The 15,240-nt window shown below is 34.3% G+C and overlaps 3 protein-coding genes and 1 pseudogene across 5 annotated transcripts in view; all 4 read right to left on the bottom strand.

Annotated features, from left to right (window-relative positions):
* Nucleotides 1-2,477: 2,477 nt before the first annotated feature.
* Nucleotides 2,478-6,080, bottom strand: LOC105456290. The gene is made up of 5 exons (XM_011700233.1): nt 6,007-6,080; nt 5,618-5,720; nt 5,059-5,320; nt 3,172-4,509; nt 2,478-3,060 (listed from the first exon to the last, which is right to left on the bottom strand). Exons 1-5 carry the CDS (start codon nt 6,075-6,077, stop codon nt 2,684-2,686), a joined length of 2,151 nt encoding a protein of 716 aa, XP_011698535.1. The 5' UTR covers nt 6,078-6,080; the 3' UTR covers nt 2,478-2,683.
* Nucleotides 6,081-6,173: 93 nt separating this feature from the next.
* On the bottom strand, nt 6,174-7,901 carry LOC105456295 (annotated as a pseudogene).
* A 1,248-nt stretch (nt 7,902-9,149) lies between these two features.
* LOC105456288 (putative tRNA (cytidine(32)/guanosine(34)-2'-O)-methyltransferase) lies at nt 9,150-13,028 on the bottom strand. Of its 3 annotated transcripts, none has more exons than XM_011700231.1 (6): nt 12,387-13,028; nt 12,169-12,294; nt 11,603-11,672; nt 11,300-11,499; nt 10,318-10,712; nt 9,150-9,760 (listed from the first exon to the last, which is right to left on the bottom strand). In XM_011700231.1, exons 2-6 carry the CDS (start codon nt 12,287-12,289, stop codon nt 9,236-9,238), a joined length of 1,311 nt encoding a protein of 436 aa, XP_011698533.1. In that variant the 5' UTR covers nt 12,290-12,294; nt 12,387-13,028; the 3' UTR covers nt 9,150-9,235. The 3 variants fall into 3 exon arrangements, with proteins under 3 accessions (XP_011698533.1, XP_011698532.1, XP_011698534.1); XM_011700230.1 differs by having other exon boundaries at nt 12,416-13,027; XM_011700232.1 differs by having other exon boundaries at nt 12,661-13,027.
* A 214-nt stretch (nt 13,029-13,242) lies between these two features.
* The window catches only part of LOC105456284 (trans-1,2-dihydrobenzene-1,2-diol dehydrogenase-like), a 4,322-nt gene continuing 2,324 nt past the window's right edge, over nt 13,243-15,240 (bottom strand). Inside the window, 3 exon segments of the mRNA XM_011700228.1 lie at nt 13,243-13,918; nt 14,426-14,823; nt 14,901-15,192. Coding sequence (XP_011698530.1) covers nt 13,815-13,918; nt 14,426-14,823; nt 14,901-15,192 — 794 coding nt within the window. The 3' untranslated portion in view covers nt 13,243-13,814.

Below are 15,240 nucleotides of genomic sequence, written 5' to 3'. Positions count from 1 at the left end.
GTACCAAAGTACATGCGTTAAAATTTAATTAATGAAAAAATAATGAAAAAGTTAAGCAGTAAAGGAAAAAGAGAAAAGATAAAAAGAATTTCATTGATTTCTGAGAAAATGCTTTTTGGCAAAAATAAAGAAATATAAATTAAATTAAATAAAAATTGCAATTAAAGAAACAAGAAGTAACAACATGCTATATATAAAAAAAATTGAAAAAAGATAAACATTTTCAATAAAACTACCAGAAATAAAATAGAAAATAGAATAGACATTATTGTGAATCTATAATATGATCGAATCATAAATTTAAGCTGTGTATTGTTGAAAACAAATACACAGTTTATAATTCAATAATTCATTTCTTTAAAAAAAGAATCTCGTTTCTTGCCTTCTGGTCTTCATTACTAAAAATATCATTTAATACATGTCGTGTATTCGATAAACGAAGGAGACAAAGATTGATGTCAATCAAACATCACTTCGAGGAATCGTGATAACGTGATAAAACTTCGATAAAAGCGTATCTGAATGACGTGCGGCTGCTAATAAATAACATTTTAATAAAAGATAAGGAATAAAGCCGTATATTCTTCTTGTGCCTACATTACGAAATTCGAAAGTTTACACTTCGACTATGAAAAACAGCGCGGAAGTACGTGTGCGGCGAAGTAAAAATTACAAATAATGGCTGGATTTACAACAATTCGCGGAATAATAATGTATTTCTAAATCAGTATATTAGTATGATCGAGGAATATCAACGTGGCATTGCAATATTTGCCGCTCAATGACACTTCCTGGAGGAAAAAAAGAGGGCCATGGTTCGCTGAAAACCTTCGGCGGCACGCGTGACATTACATGCATAATAATACTAGAATGAATTCAACTAATTAAATTCTGTAAGCATAGTGCAATCTCTTCGCTCCTTCGTTTGGCTCGCTATAAAAAAGGAGCTATATTGTACCGTTATCCGCTGATCGAGAAGATCGATAAATCGAAAGACATTTTTATGTAACTAGAGCGGAACTCTTTCTCGTATAATTACGCTTCTAAATTTTTTATTTAAGAAAAGGACCTTTCAAGAAAGAAACAATATAAGTACATAATCGTACGATGTGCTTCTGGCATCATCATGCGATAACCCCGTCATCTATTCTTTGCTGTGCAATGTGAGACCTCCAAAAATGATGAAATACTTGTTGAGTAATTCATTCTTGAAACGGACGTTTACGTGTCTATTAATTCGTTCGTACGTATTAATTAATGTCTTAAAATTTTGATTAATTTCTTTTTAATAATCTTTGATGTCCATGTGTACCTGATTATTTTAAATTTTAATTTGTATTCTAAATCAATCAGGACAAATACATTGTCAGAAATCGATAAAGGAGATATGAAATCAAGTAAATCTCGATTATATTTCAATTTGACTTATTGTTAATGCACGAAACCCGTATCTACGAGCACTTCCGATAAACTTAAGAAAATGGATAGATAATTAACGTGCGGGTGACAACGAATCAAGATAAAGATTTAATTAAAAAGTCTTCGCACTTGTTTTCGTGTTAATTCTTCGATATCGTGTACATTAAATATTAACGATTTATGAATACCGTAATACATCGATTAGAAATTAAACACGTTAAACACGGTGTTTGAATGTAAAGATTGATGTACAGTTGATAATTAAAATAAACTAATCGAATGCGGAAAAACCATTATAAATATTTAATGTTACGTGAAATATCATACGTATCGAAATCCGTTATATTGCAAGATTGGTATGATACAATTTATGTCTTCAATTACAAATACATAATGCAAATTTAATTTTTATTGCAAAATTACAGATAATAAAAATACAATAGTAAAGAATATAAAAGATATCTTATAAGCTGTCTTTATTTAAATAATAATTGCAACATGCACTCTAAAAACTAAAGTAATTTATTTAATGTTCATATATAAATTTATTCACTTTTTAATCGCGTCATTTTTTAGATAACATAACTTTATATATAAAATAGAATTGAGATAACATATGTAATTTTATTTATAGAACATCATATACTAAATACGCGTGTCATTGAGTTAAATATAAATTGTTTGCTCAATACTGTAATAAAAATTATCATGTAACAAAATAAGATTAGCACTTTAAATATTCTTTAAAAAAATTTTATTCCTACAGAAAATTATATAGATTTAATCCATTTATTCCTTCAAATAAAAAAGTAATTTAAAAATAATTGGATTTTATTTATTATTAATTAAATTTTTAAATTATTATTAAATTACATATAATTTAAATTTTTTCTATATTACTTTAATTTACTTTAGATTTGCTTCTACAAAAATTAAAGTGAATAAATAGAAAAAAAAAAGAAAAATCCAACAATTTCTAAATTAGTTTCCAATTTCGATAAAATCTCCTAATAATTACTTTATCAAAATATTAATCTGATTATTTAAATAACAAGCAAATTTCTCATTCAATACCTATACGTCACGATTTTAATATATAAAAGATAAATTTGTCAAGATTTGGTTTCATCATTCATCAAATCTATCAAATTTTTCAAAATTCAATAAGAAAAAATTTTCAGAAATAACTTTACAAAATCGGTTTCACTTAATTAACTTAATGCTTGGTCCAATGAAATCTCTATTTTTTTTATAAGAAACATTGTTACTCTGTGGATTGATGGGCTCTTGTAGGAAGCGGCAGGACCGTGTCGCCCACCGTCAGGGATCCTTGACTGAAAATCTGCGTCTCCGTGGACACTCCCCTGGGCGATGTCACGCGATTGTTCCGCATTCTGTTAATCGGCTGTCGTCCCCTGATCATCTTATACCATCCTCTGTGACGTTTTGCGAGGGGGCTCCTTGTGTCCAGTGCAAATGGAACTGGATCTTCCCTCGAGGATACCTCGCGGGACCGTTTGTTACGACGAACTTGGCTGGCATCGCTGGATGGTCCCGGCGTGGCTGTTATTTCCTCGACGATCTCTTGTCGCCGAATTACTTCAGTTGCCTCAATGCTTCTCGGTATTCTCAAGCTTGAAACTGAAAATTCCGACAAAAGGATTAGAATCAGGAGTGCGAAATCTCATATTCTCAATCGTTTATATTGTTAATTCGTGAATGATTAAAAATTTTATTGAAAATGAAACCAACCAGAAAAACTTCTCAAGGCGTGCTTCATAGCTTGGGAGACGGTCGACAGGAACCCACCAGAGTTACTGATGGTCTCGTCGCTCTGTACGGACGAAGAAGAAGGAGACACGAGCTGCCCGCGATTCGTCATCGTCGCCGCGCCGTTCGTGGAGTAGTTCTCGACGCTCTCGACGCTCATCTTCATCGTCGTAATTGATCTTCTGCAGACCTTAGCGGACTCGGCCGCATTCGAAGGTGGCTGACAATTCGCTGACGTGAGTTGCTCCTGCAGCTTCTTCAGACCTGAGCTGATCAGGGGCATCAGATCGGTGGTCAGCCCTCCTACGTCGCTCTCCAACACCACCATCATCACCACCCTCTTGGAGTCCCCGTGAATCACTTGACTCGCAGTTGACGAATCCACGTTGCTCACTTCAGGATTCTCCTTCTTCATATTCTTCGTGTTGTCCCGAATAATCCTGATCTGCGAATTGTTTAAAGAATCCGAGGTACTGGGTACTAAAGAGCGTTTTCTGTCCTCCGCTTTACGGCTGTTATCCATGTTCTTCACATCTGCCACGTTGTTCACGTCTTCCATGCCGCTCACGTCCGCTGCGCTCTTTGCGTCCTTCGTGTCTTCTGCCTTCGTGGCCTTCGCCTTTTGCGCGTTAGACGCATTATGAGCGTCATGAAAATCGTCCTCCTCCGACATGTTGAGAACAGTTCGCACGCAGGGCTCCGTCAGGTTCTTAAGCTCCGCCGCGGTTTTATACTGATCGGAGAACCTCACCTTCTTCACGACGTCCTCGCGGACATCGTCTGTCTTCGGCGAGTCCTGCTGCAGGATGCCGCCCTCGGTCCTCGTCAAGTCCATATCCGTGTGAGAGGACACTTCGATACGAGGACACTTCACGTTCGCAGTTGTTTTCCCGGCATCGTCGTGCGCAATATTATCCTCCTCCTCCGTGATGGTCAGTTTCCTACCGGAATTACTCCTAGGAAATTGCTCGTCCCCGCAGGTCCTGAAGGGTGTCATCTTTTCGTTTGAGCTGGACAGCAGGCAACTGAAGAACTGCGTATCGCTCGTCTTTGAGATTGACGGGATTTGTGCGATTGACTGCGAATTCGTCGAATTGGGCGTTTTGAAGCTGAATTCCGGCACGCAGAGTGTCTCGAAGTCAGCCTTTTGGCCAAGTAGCATCGGCGTGCTGGTCTTCCGATAGATTTCCGGTGGCGTGCAAAATGTACTGCCGTTGCAGTCGCTCTCGCTTACAGAGTACTGCTTCGATTTCTTCCCGAGGTGTTCGTGTCCGGACGGCGACGTCAGACAATGCCAGCGTTCAAACCACTTACATGCAGCTGCAATTTCATTAAAAAATGTAGAATTAACATATTTATTATAAAGAAATATCAAAAATTAAACATAAAAAACTATTTACAGACTGGGAATTTACACGCATATTTAGAGAATGTTATAATAAGTTTTAATTTATTTATATAAGCTTTAAGTCTTAAATTTAAACATTTTAATTTCGATTTGACATATTGTAATTTTCTACTTGCTTTCCATATTCAAGTAACAAAACTTTTAAATAGACTTTAAAAAAAAACAGAGAATTAAATAAAAATAAAACTAAAATAGAGAAGAAAGATATCACGGTCATTTCATTTTAACTTCAGGAAAGCTTGTCTAATCTTTATTATCTAAAGATCACGAGAATGAAATACGAGTTTGTAATAATTTCCTTCTATTCATTTTTATGAGACTCTTGAGTTAAATATTTCGAGGAAACGAATCGCCTCTAACGAAATGTCAAAAATTTTTCTCTAAAATTCTGTATGATATTTCAATTTTCGTCAGTAATTGTGGACTGTCAGATGTTATTATTAACTCGCTTTAAGAATTACCAATAAACTTGAAATCTTCTCTGGATTCAAACAAATCACCGCACAGCCGGCAACGCAACGGCAAGTGGTTGTCCACTATATGAGATAGCAATTTCTCGTCCTCCAAGTTGAGTTTCGTGGACTCGCACTGTCGCAATGGCAATATCTCAGAGGCACATAAGGAACAGTCGGCATTCACGTTGGGGTGCACCTTGTCCACGTGGCGATCGCGACATTTCGCACAGCAAAACGTCTTCTTACAGAATCGACAGACTCCGTTCGCCTGTCCAAAGTGAAAATTCTTTGGAAAGCGATATGCAGCGCTTTTAATAAATACCTTGTCTTTCAGCATATCCAGATGTGATTGCCGAAACGATCGGGTGTTTACTAACCGAACTGCTCAACGACAAACAGTTTATCGGTATGTCCGTGGGATAATAACAATATATAAAGGGAGACACATACATATACGTATATGTATAAAACACAAGAGCAAGGGAAAATCAGAGTCTATATAATTTATGAACGTTTTCAACAGATTATATTTTCTATTTGTATTTATAATTTGACCATTACACACCATCAAGTCCGCACGAGTGTTATCGAAGTGCGCAATGATCTGCTCCGCTGTGCTGGTAATATCCCCTTGTATAGTTGGATAACTCCTTCTAAAGGCGCCATTGCTTGCAAAAAGCAATAAAAAAAAATTCGAAATGAAGCAAATCTCGTTTACAATTAAATATAATAAAAAATTAAACATTTTATTTTTTATTTAAAATTAAAAAATTATATATTTTTTTTGTTCGGACAAATAAAAAACTTTATTAAATTGTGAAAATTAAGGAATCGATCTACATTTTTGATCAATATCTAAAAATAAAACCAGGAATTTAAATTTATTTTTAGAATACAAAATTTCGTATATTTATTTAATAATTAGTGATACAAAGAAAAGAAGGAATAAATTACTTTTTATTGTTAGTTATTATCCGTAATGCCTTCTTTCTTGGAACAAGTTGATTTAAGTTTTCATTACGCATTGATGTCTTTTTTTATCTCCGTTATTCTCATCTTTCGTAGCTTATTATCACAGTCGTTATTCTCGTTTGCAATGCTCGTTTGATTCCAGGTATCAATTGGACTCATCAGCTTTGTATTCATTTATCTCGTCATTTGCCTTGTTTTTTTCTTTACTTTTCTCATCCTATCTATCTCATGCACAGTTTTCGCAGCTGTTTCCACGTTGTTGGAATTATTACCCGAAATCAATTCCCACTTGAGTCCGGATATTGACGACTCATTTTCGTATTCGATCGCCGCTTTGATGTCGGTCTCGCTGCAGTCAGTGCTGTGATTAAAAGTGGAACTGCCTATGTCAGCTCTTCTGCTTTTTATGAACCTCGCTTCCGCGTAAGACGTTGATCTGGAGACTTGCGGATCGAGATAGTCGAATTCCTTACCTCCGTACTGAGAACATTTACGAATAATGATAGAACCGAGGCATAATAAAATTTAAAAAATAGGATGTAAGGAAGAATAGCAAAGGAAATTCTTCTATTTTAATTTAACTATCTGAATTACACAAAATGAAACTATATTATGCGACACACTCACATCTAGCATATAGCTCTTATCGGAATGATTGTGAGATCCTCATATGATAAATGGAATGAAAACCTTGTTCACTCCAATCAGTTGCTCGAAGTTGCACGGCACATCCGTCAACCAAGAATTCAACATATATGGTTCGTAGCCTTTCGGCAGGCTGTAATGCTTACAGACTATAAACACCTCGGTACTGGAATTGCGGGAGCTGCTGCGTGCAGTAGACGTAAGGGAAAAATATTTTCAGTTAAGCGTACAGAAGCGTCACGTCCTCAGCGCGAAACATCTTCGCGACGAATGTTCCACCAGGTTTCAGGATGTGCGTAACTATGTTCGGAGCAGCCATTAGTAACTGCGATTGAATGAATATATCCATATCGTCTAAACCGGTTACTGCAAACAAAATAAAATTTATTGATTAGTCCAGAAAATCAATTGAGATTTTTAGCAAAGCCAAAGGATAATGTAAAACATATACTATCATGTGCTCTATCACACACCACCAAGTCCTTATCGAGGTGCCCAATGATCTGCTCCACTGTGCTGATATCTCCTTGCAGTTGGATAACTCCTTCTAAAGGCGCCATCGCTTGCAAATCAACTGCAACAATTTTTGGTGGACACTGGACCTTTTTCTAAGGCTTTCTTGTAATTCCCACTATAAAATAAAAATATGCAGTTATTTTACATAATAAGTAAAATACTTTTATGCTTTACATAGCACAGATCTCTTAGTTTGGTATTTTATAAAATTCACTTACAACAGCTTGCGAGGTAAGATCCGGCTCCAGGCGCAGCACACAGATCCACTGCTTTGGATACTTCTGAAGGAAAGAGAGAAAATATTTTAATATCAATGTAAAAACTTCTATCTCAACACTTATTATTTAATATATTATTAATTATTAGATCTGAAATTTTTCTCTGTATTAACACTTTACCTTCTTATATATTGCTTTCATATTCTTTTTTCATTGTGCATATCATGCTTTAAATAAGGAAGTTATAAAATATAATTGTTGTAAATGTAACTAAAAAAGTTGTAAAATGTAATTACAAAGAAACAGGTTTATTAACTGCTATTGTACGCAATCAAAAATGCTGTACTCTGTATCAATTTAGAGCAGTTTAAAGGCACTCCGCGCTCGCCATCCTTCTTCCTTCGCCTCTCTGTAATATATTATGTCCCGGCAATCCTGACAGTCCTGGTAGTCCCAGGCGTCCCGGGCGTTTCGCCTGTTCCACTTGTCTTTCGACATCTTTCCTATGGTAATTATTTAGTTTAGCCCTTCTCACTTCCGATTTTGAAATTAGGCTCATTCGACGCGGTTTTGCACAAAACGAAAGAATCTGGCGGAAATAAGCGTCGTTCTGTCCCGCGAACCAAGATATTAATTATTAAAATTAACAAATATTCAGGCTAGAAAATTCATGGATGTAAGGGTAGTATTACACGTTGCGGGGTGATACACAAAGAGTGAGGGGAATTAAGTGTCTAGTGTGGCGGATAAGGGACCAACCAAATCCTTGCGCCGCGCTGATAAATTATTATTCACCGATTCCACCGCCACTAATTTTGAAATTTTCGCTGAACGCCGAAAATTTAATACGGCGCGCCGAAAGAAAGCGAAATTCTATATATGTTCTATAAATGTTTTATATTATACATTGGTATATTACTGTGTCATCTGTATAATTTATTGGAAAATACTCAGGCTGCAATTATTTTTTTCAAGCTATAAATCCTTCGAAAAATTTTATTGACCAACCACAGTCAATTATTCTTCTCATTTTCGACTGTGATTAGTCAATTTCTTAAAGCCTTGCGCCCACGGTACTAGAAATCGATCCAAGTTCTCGGACGAGAACTGTATAGCCAATAAAATTGCTGGTTTTCCGTAAAAACTACAAGTTGATTGATTACACAATTCTCGGTTCGAGAACTTGGATCGATTTCTAGTATCGTGGACACAAGGCTTTACGACTTGAGATTTATTACTTATAGAGTGTATTCGTTTATACAGTCGCTACCGCAGATATATCATTTTATCTTTCTTGTTCATAACAAGAACATTGAACATTGAATAAGAATAAAATGATACATCTGCAGCAGTGATTGCATAAACAAATACACTCCACATGTTTATTAACCGAATTGTTCAATAACAAATTTATCAATACGTCCGTGGGATATTAACAATGTAAAGGGACAAGAACTTACACATATAAAAACAGGAGTATGTTAAAATCAGAGTTAATAATTTATGAACGTTTACAATAAATTCTACTTTCCAATTTGTATTTATAACGTGGCAAATCGATAAAAAACTCAAGACAAAACAAACCTCGTTAATTATTTAAAAATTAAAAACATTTTTGTTTCTACTTTTTCTTAAACTTTGAAAAAAAAAGTTTCTTTTATATATTTTTTACCAAAAATTAAAGTTTACTTTTAGAATATAAAAATTTTTATATATTTAATCATTAATATGATACAAAAGAATAAATTACTTTGCAATGCGTTTAATTAGTTATCCGTATAATTTCTTCCTTGGATACAATTAGTTGATTTAAGTTGATTGGATGTGTGATTTTATGACGCATCGGCATCTTTTTTATCTTCGTTACTCTCATCTCTCGTGATTTTCCTCGCTGTATTCGGCTGATTATCAGGTTCATCAGCCGTAGAGACGACCAACGCTCGTTTGACTTCGGATGTCAATGACTCCTCTTCGTCTTCATTTGCTTCATCGATATTAATCTCGCTGAAATCGGTACTGTTATCGGAAACGGAAGTGTCAAGCTTATATAAGCTTTCTAACCCATCCGTGATTGTTTTCTCATCGCTTTTCTCATTCTTCACAGTTCTCGCGGATGTACTCGGCTCATCGTTGGAGTCATTACTCGCAGAAATCAATTCCGATTTGATTCCGAGGATTGACGACTCATTTTCGTGTTCGATCGCCGCTTTGATGTCGGTCTCGCTGAGATCGGTGCTGTGATCTGAAGTTGAATCGCGTTTCTCAGCCCTTCTCCTACTAATTAACAACGCTTCCGCGTAAGGCGGTGATATGGGAGTTTGCACCGGCTCGTGATACTCGTATTCCTTACCCCCGTACTGAAAACATTTACAAATAATGTATAGTAGAACCAAAGTATAATAAAATTTAAAAAATAGAATATAAAGAATAATGCAAAAGAATAACAAAGGAAACTTCTTCTAGTTTAACAAATAATAAATAATAGAACCAAAGCATAATGAAATTAAGAAAATAGAATATAAAGAATAAGACGCAAAAAAATAACAAAGGAAATTTCTTCTAGTTATCAAATAATAAAGAATCAAAACATAATGAAATTAAGAAAATAAAATATAAAGAATAAGACGCAAAAAAATAGCACAAGAAATTTCTTCTAGTTTAACAAATAATGAATAATAGAACCAAAGTATAATGAAATTTAAAAAATATAATATAAAGAATAAGACGCAAAAGAATAGCAAAGAAAATTTCTTCTAGTTTAACAAATAATGAATAATAGAATCAAAGTATAATGAAATTTAAAAAAAATAGAATATAAAGAGTAAGACGCAAAAGAATAACAAAGGAAATTTCTTCTAGTTTTAACTTAATCATTTGATTTACAGTTAAATGAAAAATATATAATCCTGCATACATTTAACGGATAGCTCATATCGGAATCGGGCTGACTGAGGTCTCCGCATACGATGAACGGAACGACGACTCTGTTCACTCCAGTCAGCTGCTCGAAATTGCACGGCTCGTCCGTCAACCAAGGATTCAGCATATTCGGTTCATAGCCGTCCGGCGGGCTGTAATCCTTACAGACTACAAACGCCTCGATGCTCGAGTTGCGCGAGCTGCTGGGTTTCGTACAGTAGACGTAAGGGAAAAATATTTTCAGTTGAGCGTACAGAAGCGTCACGTCCTTGGCGCGAAAGATCTTCGCGACGAATGTTCCGCCGGGTCTCAGGATGTGAGTAGCTATGTTCAGAGCAGCCAGTAGTAACTGCGATTGAATGAATATATCCATGTCGTGTAAACCGGTCACTGAAAACGAAATAAAATTTATTGATTATTTCTAAAAATCAATTGAGACTTTTAGCTAAAACAGAGGGCGATGTAAAACTAGAGATGTAAAAAAAATGTTTTTTTTTCTAACAAAGAAACATAAGAAAAAGTGTTTTATTTCATTAAAAAAATACAAATTTGATTTTTTTTCTAATTCCGATAGCACGACTAATTAATTGTAAATAGTAATTATATAATTAATTTTAATGTTTACATTTAACTTTTATAAAAGGAGAATCTTTTTAATTCTTTCTAAACAGCTTTTCCTTAAGTAGAATTCATTATAATTATTCATTGAAGTTCTTGCTTCAAAATATGTTTCAGAATCAATATATATTGGCTTTCTCGTTCTGCGTAAGTTAAAATAATGATAATTTAAATCTACTATCTATAAAATAAAAAATCATAAAAAATTAACTTGTATTAAGCAAAATATAGATATTAAATAGATAGCTAAAAAAACAAAATTTTGAGAAAAAACGAGGCTTGTTTTTTTCTTTAAAAGTATTTTATGAAAAAAAACAATTGGTTTTTTTTCTATTTACATCTCTATGTAAAACACATACCATCAGGTGCTCCATCGCACACCACCAAGTCTGCACGGGTGTTATCGAAGTGCGCAATGATCTGCTCCGCCGTGCTGGTATTGGTAATATCCCCTTGCAGTTGGATAACTCCTTCTAAAGGCGCCATCGCTTGCAAATCGACTGCAACGATTTTTGGTGGAGACGCTGGACCTTTTTCTAAGGCCTTCTTGTAGTTCTCACTATAAAACAAAAATACACAGTTATTTTACATAATATGAAAAATACTTTTATGCTTTACATAGCACAGATCTCTTAGTTTGGTATTTCATAAAATTCACTTACGTCAGCTTGCGAGCTAAGACCTGGCTCCAGCTGCCAGGCGCAGCGCACAGATCCACTGCTTTGGATACTCCTGAAGGAAAGAGAGAAAATATATTTTAATGATACAAAAATTCGATCTCATTTAATATTTGTTAATTCCATTTAGATTTATTAGGTCTGAAATTTTTGTCTGTAATATTTTATCTTTTTATAATGCTTTTATATTCCTTTTTCATTGTGCATAATGCATATCATGCATTATCTCATATCCTGCTTTAAATGAATAAATTGTAATAAAATCTTGTAATAAAATGTAATTGAAGGAATCAGATTTATTAACTGCCACTGTACACTCGCTCACTAAAAGGTTGCGACACTTTTTTTTATAGGTTTCTAATTTATATTTAATATACGTAATATATACTTTATAGATAACTAATATTTTGCAAATGCAAACCACGATGTACTATCTTTAGTCTAAAGACAGTTATAACACCAATCGTGGTCCACATTTGCAAAATATTAATGCGTTTTGAAACCTATAAAAAAGATAGTGTCGCAACCTTTTAGTGAGCGAGTGTACGCACCATCAAAAATTTGACACTCCGAATCAATTTGGAGCAGCTTGAAGGCACTCCTGGCTCGCCATCCTTCTTCCTTCGCCTTTCTGTAATATATGTCCCGCTTGTCCTTCGAGGTCTTTCCCATATTTTCTGTCAAAATCAAAACTTCTGTTACACAAAAGTGAGATCTCTTTAAAATAAATTCAAAACGCATTTAAATCTCTTTATATTTTTCTCATTACTTTAACGTGTGTTCTCGAGAATACAACACCTTGTTTTTTTACGCCATGTGCAGAACAGAACGATCAGCTGATTGTTTAAAGGTCAGGAGATGGACAGGATTTTTGATATGCGTTGCCTGTCGGGTTGTCAGGAATATTAGATGGTTGATTGCCTCTGTATTCTGTAATCTCTGTTGCTTGGGGGAGTTTTTGATGTTGCTCCACTGGATGGTGGATTTGTGCCTTTAATCTCTCCTTGAGGTTATATGACACATTGACACCTGTCTTTAATTATCTTGATCAATGAAACTATCTTGCTCTCTTCGATCTTGATGTTTGGATATAATTCTTCCTATCTTCTTAAATTAAATCTCTCTGTTGTTTCCAGTTGTTAGGTTATATTTTTCGCATGCTTAAGCGACTCTAGCGCCTGTTTACCGTGCATGTGTATGTGTGGGGCGAGCGTTTCCATATGTCGCATTATTCGCATCGGCAGAACGTCAGACCATTAATACAACAATATCCATTATTATAACAAGTTACGGATAATTCGTCTCCTTGAATCACTTCAAATAACATTATACATGATATGAAGGGACTTTTTTATGATTTGTTTATTACAAGTTTATAATGTTATTTTACTAATTTAAACGTTAAATTTCTTAATTTCTTTCTCTGCAATTCTCTGTTATATAATATTTTATTTTCCTATTCTTAATATAATATTTTATATTTTAAATTTTATTTAAAAGTTAATATAAAAAATTAAGATATATAATGTATGGGATATTTGGGAATTACTATTTATGCAAAGAACTTTGTCCTAATGAAATATTGTATAATTATTAGTGATACCTTTTGTATCATAAATCATATATTTGTATTATCTATCTGTTTTATTTTAGTAATATACAGATAGTTAAGTAATAGTTATAATAAAATAAATCAAGCAAATCACAGAAGCATGCACAGACATGCATAAGTCGCAGACAAAGGCGACAATGAATGTTACAATATCATTTCCACATAAAAAAATTAATGTTTTGATATATAAACTTAATTATATGGTTACATAAAAATTCAAAGTAATTTATTTTATAATTTTCTTCAAATAAATTCTTAAATATTGTTTTTTTCTATCTAAAAAAGTAATTTTGGCTCTTAAATATCAAATGATGCATTTGAAGATTAACTTGAGATTACGTTGAGTTCTTATTATATATTTTATATTATGTATTTATATGCATTGTTACAGAATGTACAAAACATCATAATTAAAAAAAAAACAAGATTTTCGACTTCCAAAACTTATGGCTACATCTATGAAAATATTTTCCAATACTTATGGCTACATGTATAAAAATCTTTTCTCTGAATTTTTATGCGTTACATCATAGTACAAATTAAATTTGTATTTCATTTGTAAAATATATTTATGTAGGTAGTTTTTTAATCCTGAGGATACACAACGCCCAACTGTCTGCGCAATTCATCCTCCAACTTCGCCAGTAATAAAGATGTGTCGTGCGTTACTTTCGGACTTTCTATCAAACCTGCGGAATTGAATATAAAATATTCAGTATCATCCATGATTTTGTAGAAAAAACTATAAGAAACAATGTCAATGAAACGATGTCAATTTTACTTTCCGCAAGCGAAGCAAAAATCAGCCTTTTTTAACACCCTTCTTTTGCAATATTTCATAATTCACTGGTGAAAAGAGTTCTCATAATATCACACAGTATTTTTAAGAATTTTTATATTTTTAATTTATTAAGATTTCTATATAAAAAATATCTTAAATTTCTTGAGGTTTTAGAAGTTTTCTTTAGAAATTATAACATAACGAATTTTTAAACATTTCAGAATATTCATATTTATAAATTTTAGAAGATCAGATGTTGACTTTCTTAAAATTTCTGAAAAGTGTTTCAATTTGTGTACAGAATTTGAAAAATTTTTATTATTAGAATCAAATTTTTTTATTATTAGAACAACGTTATTATTACAACATATAGGTAAATTAGATGAGACTTCCGAATTAGCATTGATAATTTTACCTTTCAGAATGCAATCACGAGCTTCAGCAGCTTCGTAAGAAAGTCCGGCGGAATTTATGAAGTTGATCTCGTGTTTTAGTTTCGGCAGCGCTACGTTCATCTTGCCGCTCGGCAGCTCCACCTCGGTCGGGCACCAAAAGTTCGGCAGTTTTATCGTACCCTTGGTACCGCAAATGTACGCCTCATTTGGCAGTTTAACCAACGCGCTTGTCATGATGGTCGCGGTGCGATTCCCTTTGTAGGTCAAAGTAGCCGACATGGACATGTCAACGCCGTTCTTGTTCAGAGATCCGCCCGCCTTAATGCTCTCCGGCATCTCGTTGTTATAAACCAGGCAGGCGAATTGCAAACAATAAATGCCGAGATCGAGAATCGTACCGCCGCCCAGTTCTTTCAATCTGTAAATTGATTAATTAATTAACTGCTTCGAGCCTTTTACAATTAGACGTTAAACTAATTAATGAAAATTACGAACGCCATCCGATCTAGGTCGGGAAACTCGAAACCGAAGGAAACGATCACTTGGTGAATATCGCCTAAGTTGCCAGACGCGATTTCCTTTCTGATAATGTCATACACGGGGAAGCAGCGGCTCCACACGGCTTCCATCAGGAACAGATTTTTACTCCGCGCGTAATTAATTAATTCGGTGGTCTGCTTCAAGTTCATCGTCAATGGTTTCTCGCACAAGACGTGCTTGCCGTGTTTCAGCATCAGCATCGCGACATCGAAGTGTTAAGGATGAATCGCACCGATATAAATAATGTCTTGAAACACAACAAACGAAGCATATATATATATACATATATATATAT

Source organism: Wasmannia auropunctata, unplaced genomic scaffold (genome assembly GCF_000956235.1).
Source record: "Wasmannia auropunctata unplaced genomic scaffold, wasmannia.A_1.0 LD335728.1, whole genome shotgun sequence".
Taxonomy (NCBI): domain Eukaryota; kingdom Metazoa; phylum Arthropoda; class Insecta; order Hymenoptera; family Formicidae; genus Wasmannia; species Wasmannia auropunctata.
Note: the sequence above shows the minus strand (reverse complement) of the source record. Positions and strands in the feature narration are given on the sequence as shown.